This window comes from Nannobrachium achirus, assembly GCF_963921795.1.
Source record: "Nannobrachium achirus genome assembly, chromosome: 2".
Taxonomy (NCBI): Eukaryota; Metazoa; Chordata; class Actinopteri; order Myctophiformes; family Myctophidae; genus Nannobrachium; species Nannobrachium achirus.
Window position 1 is genome coordinate 54,261,012 of NC_137811.1, and position 16,924 is coordinate 54,277,935.

General features: G+C 43.4%; 1 protein-coding gene across 1 annotated transcript; it reads right to left on the reverse strand.

The window, feature by feature from the left end:
- Positions 1 to 2,111: 2,111 nt before the first annotated feature.
- On the reverse strand, positions 2,112 to 3,212 carry LOC308298976 (globoside alpha-1,3-N-acetylgalactosaminyltransferase 1-like; the record flags this gene model as incomplete). Its single annotated transcript, XM_080742694.1, has 1 exon — positions 2,112 to 3,212. The coding sequence occupies one exon, from the start codon at positions 3,210 to 3,212 to the stop codon at positions 2,112 to 2,114; it is 1,101 nt and encodes a 366-aa protein (XP_080598820.1).
- Positions 3,213 to 16,924: the final 13,712 nt, after the last annotated feature.

Below are 16,924 nucleotides of genomic sequence, written 5' to 3' on the forward strand. Positions count from 1 at the left end.
CTTTAGATCAACATGTAGGAGGAGAATGGATCGCACACAGTGAAGAAGCACACACTGAAGAAGGCTTACAGTCGAAACGTTTGTTTCTCATCCATGCAAATGCAAGAATAAAGAAAACATCAACTCTTGCCACTGTGCGATCCATCCTCCTCCTTCTACATTCAGTCAGTTAGAAACCCACTTGTGTTAGTAGTGTACCTGACTGTATCCATATGCATGCGGGAGGAACCAGCTTCAACGGCCGTAGCGTAGATGATATCCGAGCTGATCGTGAAATCCACAGACGAGCAAAATTCCGGGGGTCCGCAGCCAACTACGGGCAGGTATTCCGACACATAAACCTAACCCTAACCCCCAAGTTGGCCCAACCCTAACCTCAGTGACCGGCGAACGCGACCACAACGCCTTGGTTCTTCAACAAGCAATCTGAGTTCACACGCAGTGCCCAGGGGTGGGGGCTGCTGCCACTGCCAGCAGTGGCGTCAGTTCAGCAAAAGCTAAGGTATGGCAACATGACTGGTGTCTTGCATGCACGGTCGCGTGCCCTCACGCGCATGCAAGACAACAGTCATGTTGCCATACCTTAGCAACAGACACAATGAAAAGTACATTTTATTATTTCCCCTGTAGCCAAGGGATGGCAGCTGCCATAACTTGCCATACCCAATTGACACCTCTCATACCCAATTGACACCTCTGGCTGTCAGAGCCGAAAGCCGTGCTGTGCTGCGTGCACCACAGAAATCAACCATACATTTGTATAATATACAATAAAAGGCAGAGAAATGGGCAGTTATCCTTGATAAATGATATAGGATTCTAAGTGATCACTTGCTCACTGGATGTCCTAGGCACATGGACAACATCGCAAAACAACGGATCTTTGTCAGATTAAAGATCAAAATGTGATTTTTCCAAAAAAAAAAAAAAAAACGAACATTTTCGGTTTTGGCATTTCTTAATACGTTTTAAAAAACCGAACATTTTCGGTTTTGGCACTAGTTGAGTTAAGACGTATGTTTGGTGGGGATCTTTTAATTTTAATATCCTTCAAATTCTAGAAATATACGGTAAAAATACTTTTACTTTTACTTTAAAAGTACTTTTCAAAGCACGTACTTTTTACTCTTTACTTGAGTAATTATTTGGAATGAGTACTTTTACTTTTACCAAAGTCGTTTTTTTCACAAGTACTTTTACTTTTACTTAACTCATTGAGTGCCTATCCCGAATTAGTTCGGGATATTTTATCGCATACCAGAGTGCCTATCCCGAACATGTTCGGGATATAAAAAAAAAAAAAAAAAAAAAAAAATTTTTTTTTTGAAAAATTTTTTTTTGAAATTTTTTTTTTGGACCCCATCAAATCTAGTGAACATGATTTCAATCGCGATTTTGCATGTTCCACCCCCATACAACCCCATCTAACATACAGGGCAGCCATGTTTGTTTACATAACATGTAAAACATAATGGCGATTATCTCAAGAATGCCTGAACGGATTTCCAATCGGATTTTTTTGTTTGAAAGCTGTGAACAAACTGCACAAATCCACTCCAATGCAATCCAGGATTGCATTGGATTTTTTAGAGCTCATTCTTCTCTGTTTTTTTCCCATGCATGAGGTGTGCAAGGTTTAATCATGGCTAAGTTGACGAAAATAAGGCTTCTAAAATGCTTGGTAGCCAATAGCTAACTTCAAGCTAACTTCATCCTCTTCCTGTACATGCACAAAGGAAAGTGTTCAGGCAAGTCATGGCTGCAGGGCTTCTGCATATACCAGCATATCTCTATGGGATTTTCTATGGCCACTGGGCGCCCTCTAGTGGTGAAAGGGGTGGCACTCAAAGAGTTAAGTACAGAACGTGAGTGCTTTTCCCATCTTTGGTCTTTGAGTGCCTCCTGCGGGATTTCAACAGAGTGTGGCGCTAACAATGGCCTATGTTTTGCTTTTGGTGCAATCCATCCACCATATCCTCTGCTTTCCCAGTACTCTTGTCAGTTTTGCAGACGAGCTCTCCCCTTGCACAGCAGACTTTCTGTTTTGTTGTGGCCATATGGGCTTGCAAGTCATTGGAACCTTTATTAGCCACGGATACTTGGTTGAGGGGTCACCCTGGCCGTCCTACGACGCTACCTGGCCATCCTGGCCGTACCTCAGTGTAGTCCTTGTCGACGCTACTGAATCTGATTATTTTCAGGTCGGGCCTTCTGTCATATCCTACTATCCACTGGTACTCCGGAGAGAGGACCTTGGTTGGTTTATTGACCCACAAGAAGCGGTTAAAGTGACTCTCTTCCTGAAATACTGCTTCGATGCTCTGCTGTGCGTCTAGCTTAAAGTTGTCGTCACACGTCGACAGCATGTGATGGACGAACGGCAATTCTCCGCCAAAGGCTCCCGCTGCATAGTAAAAATCTCCCTCGTCCGCGGACATGAACGCTTTCGACGCGGGCCGTCGTTCGTAGGTAAAGTCGCTGCGCTTGCTGGTGTAGAAACCCGGGTGAATCACGGCAACCAGCTGCCCTAAAGTCTCGGCCCCCCAGTGTTCGTAGAACTTTGAGTCAAAGTCGAAACTGAACAGGTAGTCAGTGTTGGTATTCTGTAGCTCCGTTTTGATCAAATCAGCGATCACTTTGAACCTGCCTGCTCCGATTTCCTGCCAGCGTGCTGCATTTTGCGCCGGCTTAATGAACACTTCTCGGCCTGCGCCCAATTTGATGGGGGGAATCTTGTCCGGCCTATCGGTATAGAGATAGTAATTGACTCTATATCCCAGAAAGAAGTGGCGCTCCGCGGTCTCAAAGAAGTCTTTGACGAAACGAACATATTCGCCAATTGCAAAAACTGTGGTCGCTATGGTGATGTTTTGGGATTGATAGATCGCGTCCAACAGTGAGGAATCAAACGAACCGTCCCAAACTAGGGGTGCCAGCCAGGGAGTCACGGTGACAACGTCCGTACGGCCAGTCAGGGCGCTTGGCTGTTGGTAACGCATAGGCCTATTGTCAGATGCTATCGGAGACAGCACTTCCTGACAACGACAGTGACAGTTGCGTATGCAGTCCTTGTTCAACTCGTTGTTCTTGCAGGTAGAAGACAGGTAGTAGGCCATCATCCCCAGACTCCCCACTATGATTAAACAGAATAAGGCCTTGAGGATTTTCCCCTGGGCCCTGCCATATGGGGAACAGCGCTGCCTCAGGGTCATCTTATCGGCTGTGCCAGTCGTCGGGTCTGATCTGTTTTACTCAAGTAATATTCCTCTCCGGTATGCTGATCGATCGTGTCTGGAACAAATTTTGTTAGATCAACGTTTTTATATGTGAAATTGTGATGTCACAAAAACCTTGATGTTGCCCGGTGACGATCGAGCAAAGCCTATTTGACGTGCTACCGCTTCATGTATAGTGATCTGATCAGTGATGTCATGATGATAACAAGCTTGCCGTTGCCCGGGTTATTGCATAGGTAGAAACCAGGGCGTTGTATGGAGAGAGTGGCGTCACTCCCGTTCACTTCATGGGGCCAGGTCTTTCACTCACACATCTATTGGCGTATAGTGACAAACCGTGAACCGGAAGTTTACAGAATGCATTGGAGTCTATGAGGGGTAAAGTGACCATGAACCACGTGACCAGCGCTGTTTCTGACCCCACAGTGGCAGAACTCTCTGATTATACGACTCTGGTAGAAACTAGAAAAAGTGCTCCTCGAATCCAGAACAGTGGGCAGATGCTTAACTGCGCATGCTCCAGGCCCAGGGGTGCAGTTAGGTGGTGGTCAGTGTTTTGCTGAAATACACTGTGATGGAGTAGCCGCAATCACTGAACCTTCTGATTCCCAGGCTGATTCCCAGGCTGATTTACCCTCTGACCCACTGCGCAGTAATTGTCTGTGACCTGTGGCTTTAACCTTTATCCTCGGTGGCACACAACACTAGAAAATAATCTAGCAATTTAAAATAAAGTTAACTGGAAATTAATGTGTGTAGTCAAGACCAGTGCTCTACAGTAGCCCACTACTAGGCTCTTCTTCAAATAGATTTATTCAAAGTAGAATACCAACAACAAAATAGTATTTTTGAATATTTCATTGATCATGCCCCTGGTTTGTTTTTGAGCGGTGCTAACAGCTCATATGTTTTACTTTGAGTGTATGTCCCTATGTATACAGTCTCGTATGCAGAGACTTAACATCACGCAAGACTAAAGCACACAGAGACTGACATCACAACAGCGGACGTCACAGACAGAACGGCCCATACAAGGAGATATGCACGTGTGTTGTGTTTGATACCATAAGTGAGCACCGTTCATTTTGCGCCTGTGCGAAGTGAGCAGTGCAAACTAATTCCTGAAAGGGCGCCTGTGTAAATCAGTGTTGATATGATGTGTTGATATCAATATGACGTTTATTATAGACCATAGATGAGAAGAAGCTTAACTTTTTTTGAAGTGTCCGGGATATGGGACAATTCGGTTCTTAATGGCATAGTTCAATGTTGAAAATGGGTGGTTCTCCCTTTAAAGAGGTGGTGCCATAGTTTTGTACTTTTTCTAGTTTTCATGTGTCTAGGAGGTTGTCAGTATTTCATTAGACCCCCTGGTGTGGTTGTTATGAGCAATTATGTATTCCCTTTGCATTTTGTGTTTCTTTCTCGAGGCTGCCACCTTGTGGGTCAAAAGTGCCGATCCAAAAACACAGACAGTGTCACTCTATCTGGATATAATCATCCCCTCCCCTTTTACCATTCACCCAACACATGTGGGTGTGGCTAACTTAAGCTGGGTCACTACCCACCATGGCAACCAGGCATACTTAAAGCTATACTGTGTAAAGGCCACTTTTAACCAAACAGATTTGTGGCCGAATCGGCGGCGGATAGCGGCGGAAAGCGTCTGTTGCCGAACGGGAGCTCATCGGTAGGTTTTCGGCAGCGGGTCGGGAACGCTATCGACCAGTATCGACGGAAAACTGGAAGACTGGACTTGCTCAGTTTTGTAGAGTCGCCCCTGGATGTCGGTGAATTGTAGCGAGTTGTAATGGACCATTAGTTTGCTACTGCTGCAGCAAAACCAAGCCTAAATAAGCCAGAGCCATTTTCCCGTTGCACATTTTAACTAAATAGCATATTCACAATCTCAACTCTCAATTTCCTATACTAATCAACTCCAAGGCAACGCTAGTAATAGTGATGTGTGTTGTTTTGGTGTGAGGAGAAGTAAACACCGGACAGGAAGCATCTCCGCTTCTGCTCCCCGGTTGCCAGATTCTGTGAGTTAAACAAGCGACCAGGTCTATGAAAACAAGGCCTAAAGAAGCATCCAGTTTCACCTATTGAGCTCTATTACATTAGCTATTTTCTAAAAGAATGTTGAAAGCAAGGCCAAATAAGCAACTACAATTCAGAAACATGCCCAAACAAAAGTAACCCACAACTAGCAACATTATAGGAAAACAGGATCAAAGTCGCTTGTAACGAGCCGATATGGCAACACAGTGCGCATGCGCAAAACTGTACAGTAATTACAGTCGGCATACAGTCGGCTGGAAAATTCAATGTGCTTAGTTTTTTGCAGTTCTTTGCAGTTCTTTGCAGTCTGTGAACAGTTTGAACAAGTCTCCTGTAGTATTTTCGGTGTGGAGGCACCTTAAGTTGCTCAACTAGTGGTCTGTAGCAAACCGCGGTCGCGTCTGCTTTTTTCGGCCGTTTTTCGCCGCGGACCGGGCCGTCAGACCACCGCGTCCGCCTCGCCTCGCCGAGACGCTTTCAATGAGGTCTCCCGTGTCCGTCTACGAGCAGCGGTTGGGCAGTTACATGCTAGACTAGACCAGTGTAAACACTGCAGTGTACTTCCTGAAGGCGTGTTTCCTAAACCCACCAGAGAGCCCGGCAGTGTATGATCTGCGCTGTGATTGGCCGGTAGTGTATCATGTGTGTATGATCTGCAATGTGATTGGCCAATGCAGATGATGTCATTTTGCCGGGAAATCCCGCCCCTGTCAAGGCTAAGTAGAAAACATATAAAGAAAAGGCTTTTGGGGCTGAAATGAACGGAGTGGGGGTTCTAAAACTTTAGCGATTTAATAGTTAGGACAATTTTAAGATATGTTTTATAAAAAAAGTTACATAGTATAACTTTAATTAACTGGTGGGTGTGGCCACATAAAAACCCAATTTTAACTCTTTCTGTACACTTTTTTGGAGAAAAAAAATCAAACCTCGGTTCGAAGTGAAGCGGTGAACTTTTATTCTATGTATTCTAGAGTTATGAACTCTGTGATCTATACATTCTTTATATATTATGAATTCTACATTCTTTATATATTCTGAATGAATGAATGATTTTATCTGGAGGGTCGAATTATCATGTGAAGCTTGACCAATCCTCAAAGTATCCAATCATCAGACCGGGAGGGACACTACACACATATTCTGGACGTACAGGACAGGCTGGTATGTACACTGCTATAGTACACTTGTAATACCAGTGGTTCTCACAACGTTTTAATTTCAAGGACCATAACTCTGAGAGCCGGTCTATTTGGTTCCATTTGTACACTCTCAGTCACAGTTACAGGCCTGTAAGGGTCCTTTTGGAACCCCCAGAAGTAACCCAGAGGGTCCCTGGACATCACTTTAAGAACCACTACAAAAATATGTATGCCATACTGTATTTACATCACAAACCTCCCCCCCTCCCTTTGACACTCTATTAAAATTACATTGGATTTAATTGAATTGGTTGAATCTGTGTTTATAAAAAATCTTAATGAAGCCCAAACTTTAGATTACAAAAATATATAGGGATGGTTAAAGGGAACTGTTAATTAATAAGACCGTTAAGAGGAAACCGTTAAGGAACCGGAAAGGTTAAAATCAGAGGTGGAAAAAGTACTCACATTTTGTACTTAAGTAAACATATCAATACTGCACTGTAGATGTACTCCGTTACAAGTAAATGTCCAGAATTCAAAATATATTTGAGTAAAAGTATGGAAGTGTTGGCATCAAAATGTACTTAAAGTACCAAAAGTAAAAGTACTAAATGTTAGCCACGGTATAAAATAGGGCTAAAGTGGGTTAATGTGTGTTCTATAATATTATAATTTACACCTGCAAAGTGACTAATAACTAAAGTTTTCAAATAAATGTAGTGGAGTAAAAGACAAGTACAATATTTGGAATCCAAGATGTAGTGGAGTAGAAGTAAAAGTATTGTAAATTGGAAATACTCAAGTAAAGTACAAATACCTCAAAATTGTACTTAAAGAGTCATGAAACACAAAATCACTTTTTCTATAAATATATATTATATCAATGAGTCACTTGTGATAGGGAGCGATGATATGTTTCAATTGGCCCATATGATTGTGGTTTCATAGCTTTCTGCTGTCTCTGTAGCTATTTCTGTGAACTTCCATTTTCTGTGTAGAAAAGAAATCTTTGGCGCCACTCATTAAATATTAGCTCATTCTGTTTTATTTCTGTGACGTGGCGTAGGCATATCTCATTAACCCTACCAGTGCCAGCCCCTAGATGGCGCCAAAGAATGCCAGGCTTTCTCCCATAGGCGAGCGCATTAGCATCCGGGGACTCACGTTGCAGTGACGCGCGTGCTCACGTTCGTGCACGTCATGGAAAGGTCCCGGATGATAATGCTAACAGAATAGCTATTCCCATTTTGTCATTTTAAAGATCATTTTTCGGCGATTTCGCCGTAAATAAACCTCGCGCCACATCCCTAAAAACACAATCCAGAGATATGGGCCTCCAAAGATGTGGTTTTTCATTGGATTCGGCGGCGATTCGCGGCTACGTTCGCGGCTCACGGCCGGCATGGCTTCCCCAGGATTTGGACCACTGGATTTTAAATTTAGGCTCAGGCTTCAGAAGGCCTCGGATCATTTTATTCATTTCATTAAAAATCCCGAACATGTTCGGGATAGGCACACTGGACTACGTTCCGGAAGCGGCGCTGAACATTCGGTGAACATTGGGGGTCTCAAAAATGTATTTTAAACCATTTTTAATGGAATATATCGTCGGACCATGTAAAATGGCTAGCTGGCTAGCGTAGGACGAGCCAGGACCACCCACGACTCTACAAGCAGCTCAGGGTAAGTCAATTAATAAAAAAAAAAATGTTTTGGATTGAACATATCCCGAACATGTTCGGGATAGGCACAGAATGAGTTAATACTAACGTTTGTTTTATATAGAGTTGTATCAAGGGGGGGGCGTGGTTTCACTGTATGCTACATTCAGCCAGAGAGAAGAGCAGAGCCATAAATTAAGAATTGGAACGTTGCGGGGGGGAAAATGGCAGCGGTCTGAACAAGCCCTTAATTGCCTTTCCGTTGAGGTGTGTGTGTTCAGTGTCTGTGCCGGTTCATGTGACTGGACTAATCCTAGCCTAGTGAGGGCTTTAGTTCAGAACCAAGGAAACACTGGCCTGACATCGCTCACTTTAACCCGATTATAGGCCGTGCCTCTGTTCGGGGGATCACGTCCCGCACGCCTCCCTAATAGAATCTGTTTTAATTGCATTTTTTGGGGGGCGGGGTGGGGGTTGAAAACAGTCAATATTCTAATAAGGGTTCATGGAAGACTTTTATTTACGGTGGGGTTGTGTGCGGGGCAAACACAATTAGTGTGCTAGCTACGATAGTTGGCCTCCTGCCAAACGCCTGAGCTATATGTTCCCACACACCCTTGTCCGACTAGTCCCCTCCTGTGCCTTGCCGCCCCCCCGCCCCCCCCCCCTCCTCCTGCGTCCTTTTTTTCCCCCAGGTTGCATCAGGTGCCGCCTGGTAGGTCATCTGGCTGTGCATCATTGCAGAGGGTGTTACATTCTTTTAACCTTGCGTCACCACCAGGCTTTCACCTGTACCTGTGGAAAGCCTGGTGTCTGTACCTGTACCAATCTAACTAGTCTGATCCCGTCTAGAGCCATATCCAGTCATTTACGCACACACACACACACGCACACGCACGCACACACGCACACACACGCACACGCACACACACACACACACACACACACACACACACACACACAGGTACCGTATCCACTCTAGACCAGCAGTTCTCAAACTTTTTAGGCCGCGACCCCCAAAATAACCATATTTTAACTGGGGACCCCCACACCCTGACGAGCACTAAGATTTGAGGCATTACATTTTGTATATCACGGTTTTATTGTGAAAATAGAGGCACACAATTTCTGCCTCTAATATTTGACAATTTGGCCAAGGTTACATTTTTGCAGAGCAGGTATTAAAAAGTCCTTAAATTGTCACTTTAGAAATGTGCAGATACACCCTCTATACACTTAAACTTTGTGTTGGTTTGTTTACTGTTGAGTGAGAAAACAATGTTGCACATTAAGTTAATCGTCTGGGATCTTTGAAATATAGTGGAGTGAAAGTCATCCAAAAATGCAGATACTGAAGTAAAGTACAGTACTTCATTACTGTCCACCACTGCTGACAGACATGTGTAGAGCATGTTTCATAAGCTGTCATGAATGCGCAGAAAATCTACCTGATTATCTGAAGTGAGCAGGAAAAGGTTGAGCAGAGCCCACAGTAAACATGCACAGTGAATGCAGTCAGCATCTTGATATCTTCATATTTAAACATTTTATGTTTGTTTTTTGTAAATGAATGTCCTAGTTCGTCGTATGACATCGTCACACAAAATCAAGCTCACAGTCTTGCGGGCTTGTAGATTGGCTATTTTCACTATTCATGAAATGTTTTGAAAGTGAGTGTGGGTTTTATAAATAAAACTCGAAAAACTAGAAAAAGGAAAGTATTTACAGAAGAATATTGCAGGGGATTGTAGCAAATCTTTGTGGGGCACTACCCATGTTGTTACCTGTGCTGCATACCATACCTCGAATACACGATCCTTGGTACAACTTGTACCTCTTTGTCTTTGTAAAGGTGACTAATCAGTATTTCTAATACCAATTGGTATTATAGAAGGGGAGAAATATTCGACCAAAATAAAATAAAATGTAATTGTATTTATTTATCCAATGAAAAGTATTAACGAGTTTGTGACTTGGAACACCAGTCCTTTCCCCCCCTCATTTCCTGAAAAGTAAGGGTTTTGGACATACGATGTTTCCTGACAGTGACGTACGATATACACAAGTCGTTAGGAACACTGATCTGCTGGGCCCAGGCACGTGCACACATTGACATCAAAGGAGGCTTGGCCTATTTTTGCAGACCGTGAATGCAGTTTTTACTATGGTGAAAGAAATACAAATGCCCTCTTTCCATGTCATACCTAAAGGCTAGCATTCAAGAAGAGAATTGCCTTGTCCAAACTCACCTGAACTTGAATGCAGCATCATGTGTTGAAAGAATAGCCCTCTCTGTGTAGAAATCCATGCTTTACGCTTAATTCAGTGTGGTATTAAGCACCGAAAATAGCCGACCTCCAAGTTCACAACGCAGGTCTGCTATTTTCTATTTGCTATTTTCGATATTTTGACAAGGCCCTTCTAGAAATGTCAGCCCCTGCCTCTCTAACATTCTCTGCGGGTCCCTGGCTGGGCACCATAAACAGGAGCTGAGCTCAGACCATCCATATTGTGTGGAGATCAGTGCAGGGCAGGCTGAAGCCCACACACGTGGTGAAAGGGTCCCTAACACAATACAATGTTTATGAGACACAGAGAGAGAGAATAGAGGTCCTTTGTGATTTCTCGGGGGGGAAAGTGTAGGTTTTGCCACCATGTAATCCCGACCCATGCAGCCTCTCTCTCGGCAAAGCAACAATTAGCCATTGTGTTAATCGCACTGCTAATTACATAATTACCGAGGCTGTGGAAAACAAGCTCGGCGCAGACATCTGAGGGCTCTGAGACTACACGCCGATAAGACCTTGACACAAACGCATAAATGTATAAGCACACACACAGGCACACAAACACACAGTGATATACATCCTTCTATAAATCCACACAATCTCTGCGTGCGTGTTGGGGGAATCTCGCCTTTGTGCATCTAGAGAAACGACCGACCGATTGACCTCAAACTCAGCACACGTCACAGAGCAGTCATAGAGCAGTGTTTCTCAACCTTTTTTCTGCATGGGCACACTTTTCATGTCCCAAGAATCCATGGGCACACCAACATAATACGGAGGTGTAAATATCGTCACTGTCGGGAAGAAACCTTGTATCTCCAAGTTTCAAATGTGTACGTTTCTTCGCGAAGTAACACCCTGCTTCATCACACAAGGCTGTCGCATAACAGTAGGCGTTGTGTGCTTGTAGATCCGCTGTTTTCACTAGTTTAAATCATTTTTAAAATTATAAATACAATACTGGCTTTCAAGCAGTTTCAAGGGGCACACTTGACCCTTCTCAGGGGCACACCAAAGGTCCCCAGGCACAGTGGTTGAGAAACACTGTCATAGAGCACTGAACCCCAAACACTGGGTCGGGATTTTTATGGGTCCATAAAGTAGAAAACAAATGGTTAAGAAGTAGTGAAAATAGCTGATCTACAAGCTCACAACGCTTCGCGTCGCGTTGTGAGCTTGTAGATCTGCTGTTTTCACTAGGCAAGCGTCCAATTTCTCTTTTGGGTCTGGAGCTAAAACGTTTGAGAGCCACTGTCATAGAGGACCCGAAGAACCGCCAATCGGACCGATGTAATTCTTTATTCCCGATGCCAATAAGCGTATACTGTTGTCATCAGGAAATGTGCATAATATTATGGGCATAAAAGAGACACGGTCAACAGATACAGATATCTCCATATAAGATACAGAGATGAGATCTCATGTTCTGTATGGGGGAGCGTGTCGCTGTTACTACATGTGATATTTTCGACACCCGACTCTAACCCTCACCCTAACCCTAACCTCCGTGGAGTGAGTCGCTAACCCTCCGGTCGAAATGATGGTCGTTCGACAGAGCGCGATTTTCCCCTGCATGGGCATAATGTTAAACCCATAATGTTATGGGAATTATTTGACTCAGACAGTGTGCAAATGCTACCAAATGGACCTCTAACGCAACCTGATGGACTGGCTGTAATGCAACAAAATGGACCTGTAGACTATAGTTAAAAGTTACTCTGTGTGTGTGTGTGTGTGTGTGTGTGTGTGTGTGTGTGTGTGTGTGTGTGTGTGTGTGTGTGTGTGTGTGTGTGTGTGTGTGTGTGTGTGTGTGTGTGTGTCATACAAGTTCCCCTCTGACTGAAGTCTTCACTGACCTTTGCTAAACATCTCAGACACTGACTCCTCGCCAGCTTCTGACATACCCACGGGGAACTAGCACACACAAACACACACACACACACACACACACACACACACACACACACACACACACACACACACACACACACACACACACACACAGAGTAACGAGTTCCTAATGCAAAGTCATGGAGTTTTTTGCTGGACAGCCACAGCAGGGCCAGCCATATTAACACAAGGGTCTCATAAAGTTAAAGGGGTGTGTAGAATCTCCAGGCAGGATCTGACGTGCGATCCACTAAAGGTAGTGAACAGACTTGATTTTTGTGTATAGCAGGTGTAACTCATTTTTGCCGTCACTCACAAGCCTCGCGTGGCTTATTGCTTTTCTAAAACGGTCACAATATTGCAACATGAAAACCATAGCATTGCATTATTTAAAGAAAAAAGTACACTTCTCCGCCACCAGGAAGAGACATAATTCCTTGTTTACCAGCCACATCCAGGAACGGGACTTACGGAAGCCAGTGTGTGTTTATAAAGTCACGTCATTCTTTTTGCCAAAAAATAGGGAAACAAACAACACTTATGTGTTGTGTTGTGTGTCATGTTAAGAACCACATGTTTATTTTCATCCAGATTTAGCTGCTTTGTGGGTGAACATCACATCAAAACCGCTAGCATAGCAACCTAAACTAACAGCCGAGTATGTGCCTGGAGAATAGAGGGCGCTTGTTGCCTTTACAAGCCCCGCCCGGCGCCATTCAGTCACTGTCCTATGCATGCGGGCGGTGCTTAGAAGCACCCGCACGGCAGGATTTGAGAGAAAATCAAACGCTTGCTTCTCTAGTTCAGGCTCACGGCACATTGGAAAGAAATAACGCACCTGTTTTTGATATAATCTGATTCAAGATGTGTGTTATAGTCTCATATACCACGGCAACCAGACAATCAGAATCAAGGAATGGAACTAGCCGTTTTAGAAATATATATTATCCATACTGTATCCTCATCAAGATGGGCAGAATCCTGATTGTAAGACTGCGTTCATGTGATGTGGTCAATATTATAAATTAATAGCGCAGCGCAACATTGGAGTTGGCATGAAAGCCCAGTAGGGAAACTGTAGCCACACTAGTCTGAGGGGAATAAAACGGTTGAATTTGCCAATATCCATACAAGCAATAGATCGTTTGACATATTTTTATTTCATTTTTTGTATGTGTTAACAAATGTTGAGTTTGACCCGATTAAAAGTCTTGGCTCAAAACATTGGAGCAGATGAGTGTGCGGGTTGATTCATTTTATTTTTGAGCAGTGCAAGCGCTTGACTGAGTGTGTAACTATGTATGTAGATATGTAACTACGGTATGTATGTTTTTGTATGAGTATAGTTCATAGACAAGATTGTGTGCACATGTGATTGGAGTAGGGTGGTGCTCAAACCACCCTACTCCAATCACAGGGACTGGATACATAGCTCCACCCCTCAAAAGAGTATTTTATAAAATACCTTTACTCAAATACTCAAACTTACTCAAACTTACATACAGTGTATCAATGAAGGAGTACAAGTTATGAACAATAAGATAAATGTATACAAAACATTAAAACCTTTAGTCTTGAAAAAAGTTAAAGTTTACAAATAAAGTACAAAAATAACAAAATAATCATCATTTGTATGAGTATACTCATGAATCCTACGCTGCAATACCACTGGGTGACCAAGTGGCGCTGTTGAGCAGTTGACACGCACACACGCACGCACGCACACACACACACACATGCGCGCGCGCACACGCACAACGGCTCAAATGCACCGCGCACCTCAAACTGGGTTCGATTTAGCTTTTTATTCTTGACAAATGTTTGTCACATACATATTTTATTTGAGGTTTGCACTATTGTATTAGTAATTGATATTGCGTTAAGAATAAGGCATTCTAATGACATCATGTAAGCCTGCCTTGGAGCAGACGTAAGAACGAGCGTCCGTCCGTCAAAATTCACGAACAAAAGTTGAGACATTAGTTTGACTCACGCCAGATACATTTCGTGAGCTTGTAGATCGTCTATTTTCTCAATTTTTGCCTCTCGTATATTATTTGACAATATGGCCAACGAATGACCAGTTTTTTATAGTATAGTTTGTTGATAGTTTGTTGACACAGAGACAGAGAAACAATCATAAGCCTTGTTATTACACCGTATGTATATTTATGTATGGCTTAAGTTATTTTTAGCTCTGTAGGTTGGCTTCTGGAGATGCTTGCTGTTAGTTCACCTCCCTCCCCTTGTTCTTTCACTCCCTCTCTCCTTTCTTTTTCGCTCCCTTGACTGATAAGGAATATAAACAACATTCTCCGTGTGTGTATGCGTGTGTGTAAAAAGATACAGTATATACGTACACAGTATACTAGGGATGGGACGATATGAACCTTTCATATCACGATTATTGTGACAAAAGAAATAGTGATTTATGATATTATCACGATTATAAAATATCCCCATTATCCTGGGCGTTGTGACGCATTGTGAGCTTGTAGATCGGCAATTTTTTGGCCAAGACATTTGGTAGAGAGTGGGGAAAAAAACTGTATCAAGTACATATACCGGTAAGTACCTTTTACCAATTATAGATGGTTTAAGTGGTACTGGATATGCAGCTCGGCAAATAAAAGGTGAATTGAACCCAGTGCATGATGGAGGACGATATCGCCATAAATTAAATCTCTACGATACGATTATCGTGGGTCTTTTTTTATCACGATAAACGATAATATCGCGTATCGTCCCATCCCTATACAGTATACCGTATATGCAATACAGTTTACAGTATATGCCGGATACAGACACATCTCTGTGAGTGTGTATTACTCAACGTGTCCGCAGGAGACTTTGCGTGCATGCTTGCTTGTGTTATTTTATTTCATTTACTTATTTATTTCATTTCTCTCTCTCTCTCTCTCTCTCTCTCTCTCTCTCTCTCTCTCTCTCTCTCTCTCTCTTTTTTTTTTTAAAGACTCCAGTCACATCCGCAATCCGGCGGCCCTATAAGGAGCTTTCACGCTTTTTTGGTTTACTTTAGATGTTTAATACCCCTCTCTTTTGTGTCGGGGAGCCGGGGAGGCGTTAACCTATTCAGAACGGGTACACATTGTTGGGTATTATTATTTTATGCTTTAACTATTGAAAAATAGCAGATATACAAGCTCACAGCGCGGCACCTGCGAGCTTGTAGATCTGCTATTTTTGAAATATCGTGAAAATTAGAATTTTGACCCGATTTCTATAAGTGTCTTTTGAATCCTTCTAAGATTTTTTTGAAAAACCTGTGTTTCTATGTCAGCAATCTGGCCAGCCATCGTCAAAGAAAAGGTCCTTTTCACTTAACTGTAGCTCAGTTAGTCTGTTCTTGAGAGACTACTCTGTCAGTGGTTCTCAAACCTTTTCATGTGAAGGACCCCCAAAATGATATTTATTTGGCCACGGACCCTCATCTCAAAATATTTAGTTCCAGGGACCACCCAGAAGCAAAAATTTGAGTTACAAACGTTCGCTTTGAAAATACATATAGTCAAAGATTTGCACACGTTTTCACGACTTTTTCAAAAATAGCAGATCTACAAGCTCGCAGCGCGCGCTGTGAGCTTGTAGATCTGATATTTTTCACTGGTTAAAGCATTCAATAATTCCTGGCCCTAAATGGGTTAAGAAGTGCTGATAAACCCACTTAGATCCCTTCCTGGCCCCGTCACCCTGGCCTGCCAGGCCCGCTTTAGCAGAGAGCTGATCTGTGACGGCCTGCCACTCAAAGAGAGCACTTCTGAAGGCTGACACAATGGAGCACAGCCGCACAGATGGGGGGGGAGGATGCGAGAGGGGGATGAGAATGAAGGAGGAGGAGGGAGACAACGGGAGGTGTGTGAAAGAAGAGGCGAGAGGGGCAGAACCCTGCTCCCCTCTTCTCCATGGTCTCTCTCTCTCTCTCTCTCTCTCTCTCTCTCTCTCTCTTGGTCTCTCTCTCGGTCTCTCTCTCCCTCTCTCTCTCTCTCTCTCTCTCTCTCTCTCTCTCTCTCTCTCTCTCTCTGTCTCTCTCTCTCGATCTCTCTCTCGGCTCACCTTTCATTTTCTGGTCTCCCTCACCTTTTGCATCCCTTCAGTTTATCCTTTTGTCTCTCTCTCTTTCTGTCTCGCTGTAGTTCTGTCTGTGCCAGTAGGGTTGAGCCATAGACAATCTTTTTATTTTAATGTTTTATACATAGAGTATACCTCAGGAACGATAATATCAGTTCTCATTTTTAATTCTTTAAAGAATAAAAACAGTGACAGCTGACAATTTATAAGCTCATAACGCGTCACCTGACAACACTTTTGCCTTTGCGTTATGCAATTACGACGATATTCATATCCCAGACTATACCTGTATCTAGTCTCATATCACGATATAAATATGATATTGATTATATTCTTTGCCATTCTGTCTGTCTGTTTTCTCTCTCTCCCCCCCCCCCCCCCACACTCTCTCTGCCAGGGTCTTACCCATTCCATCTGTCTTTCTATTCCTATGTCTTTCTGACTTCCGCTCAGTCATCTCTCTCTCTCTCAGCATTGTGGTCGGGGCCATCAGCCTGGCTGCTGATGGCAGCGGAGGAGAGAGATTGAATGAAGAGGCAGAGAGAGAGAGAGAG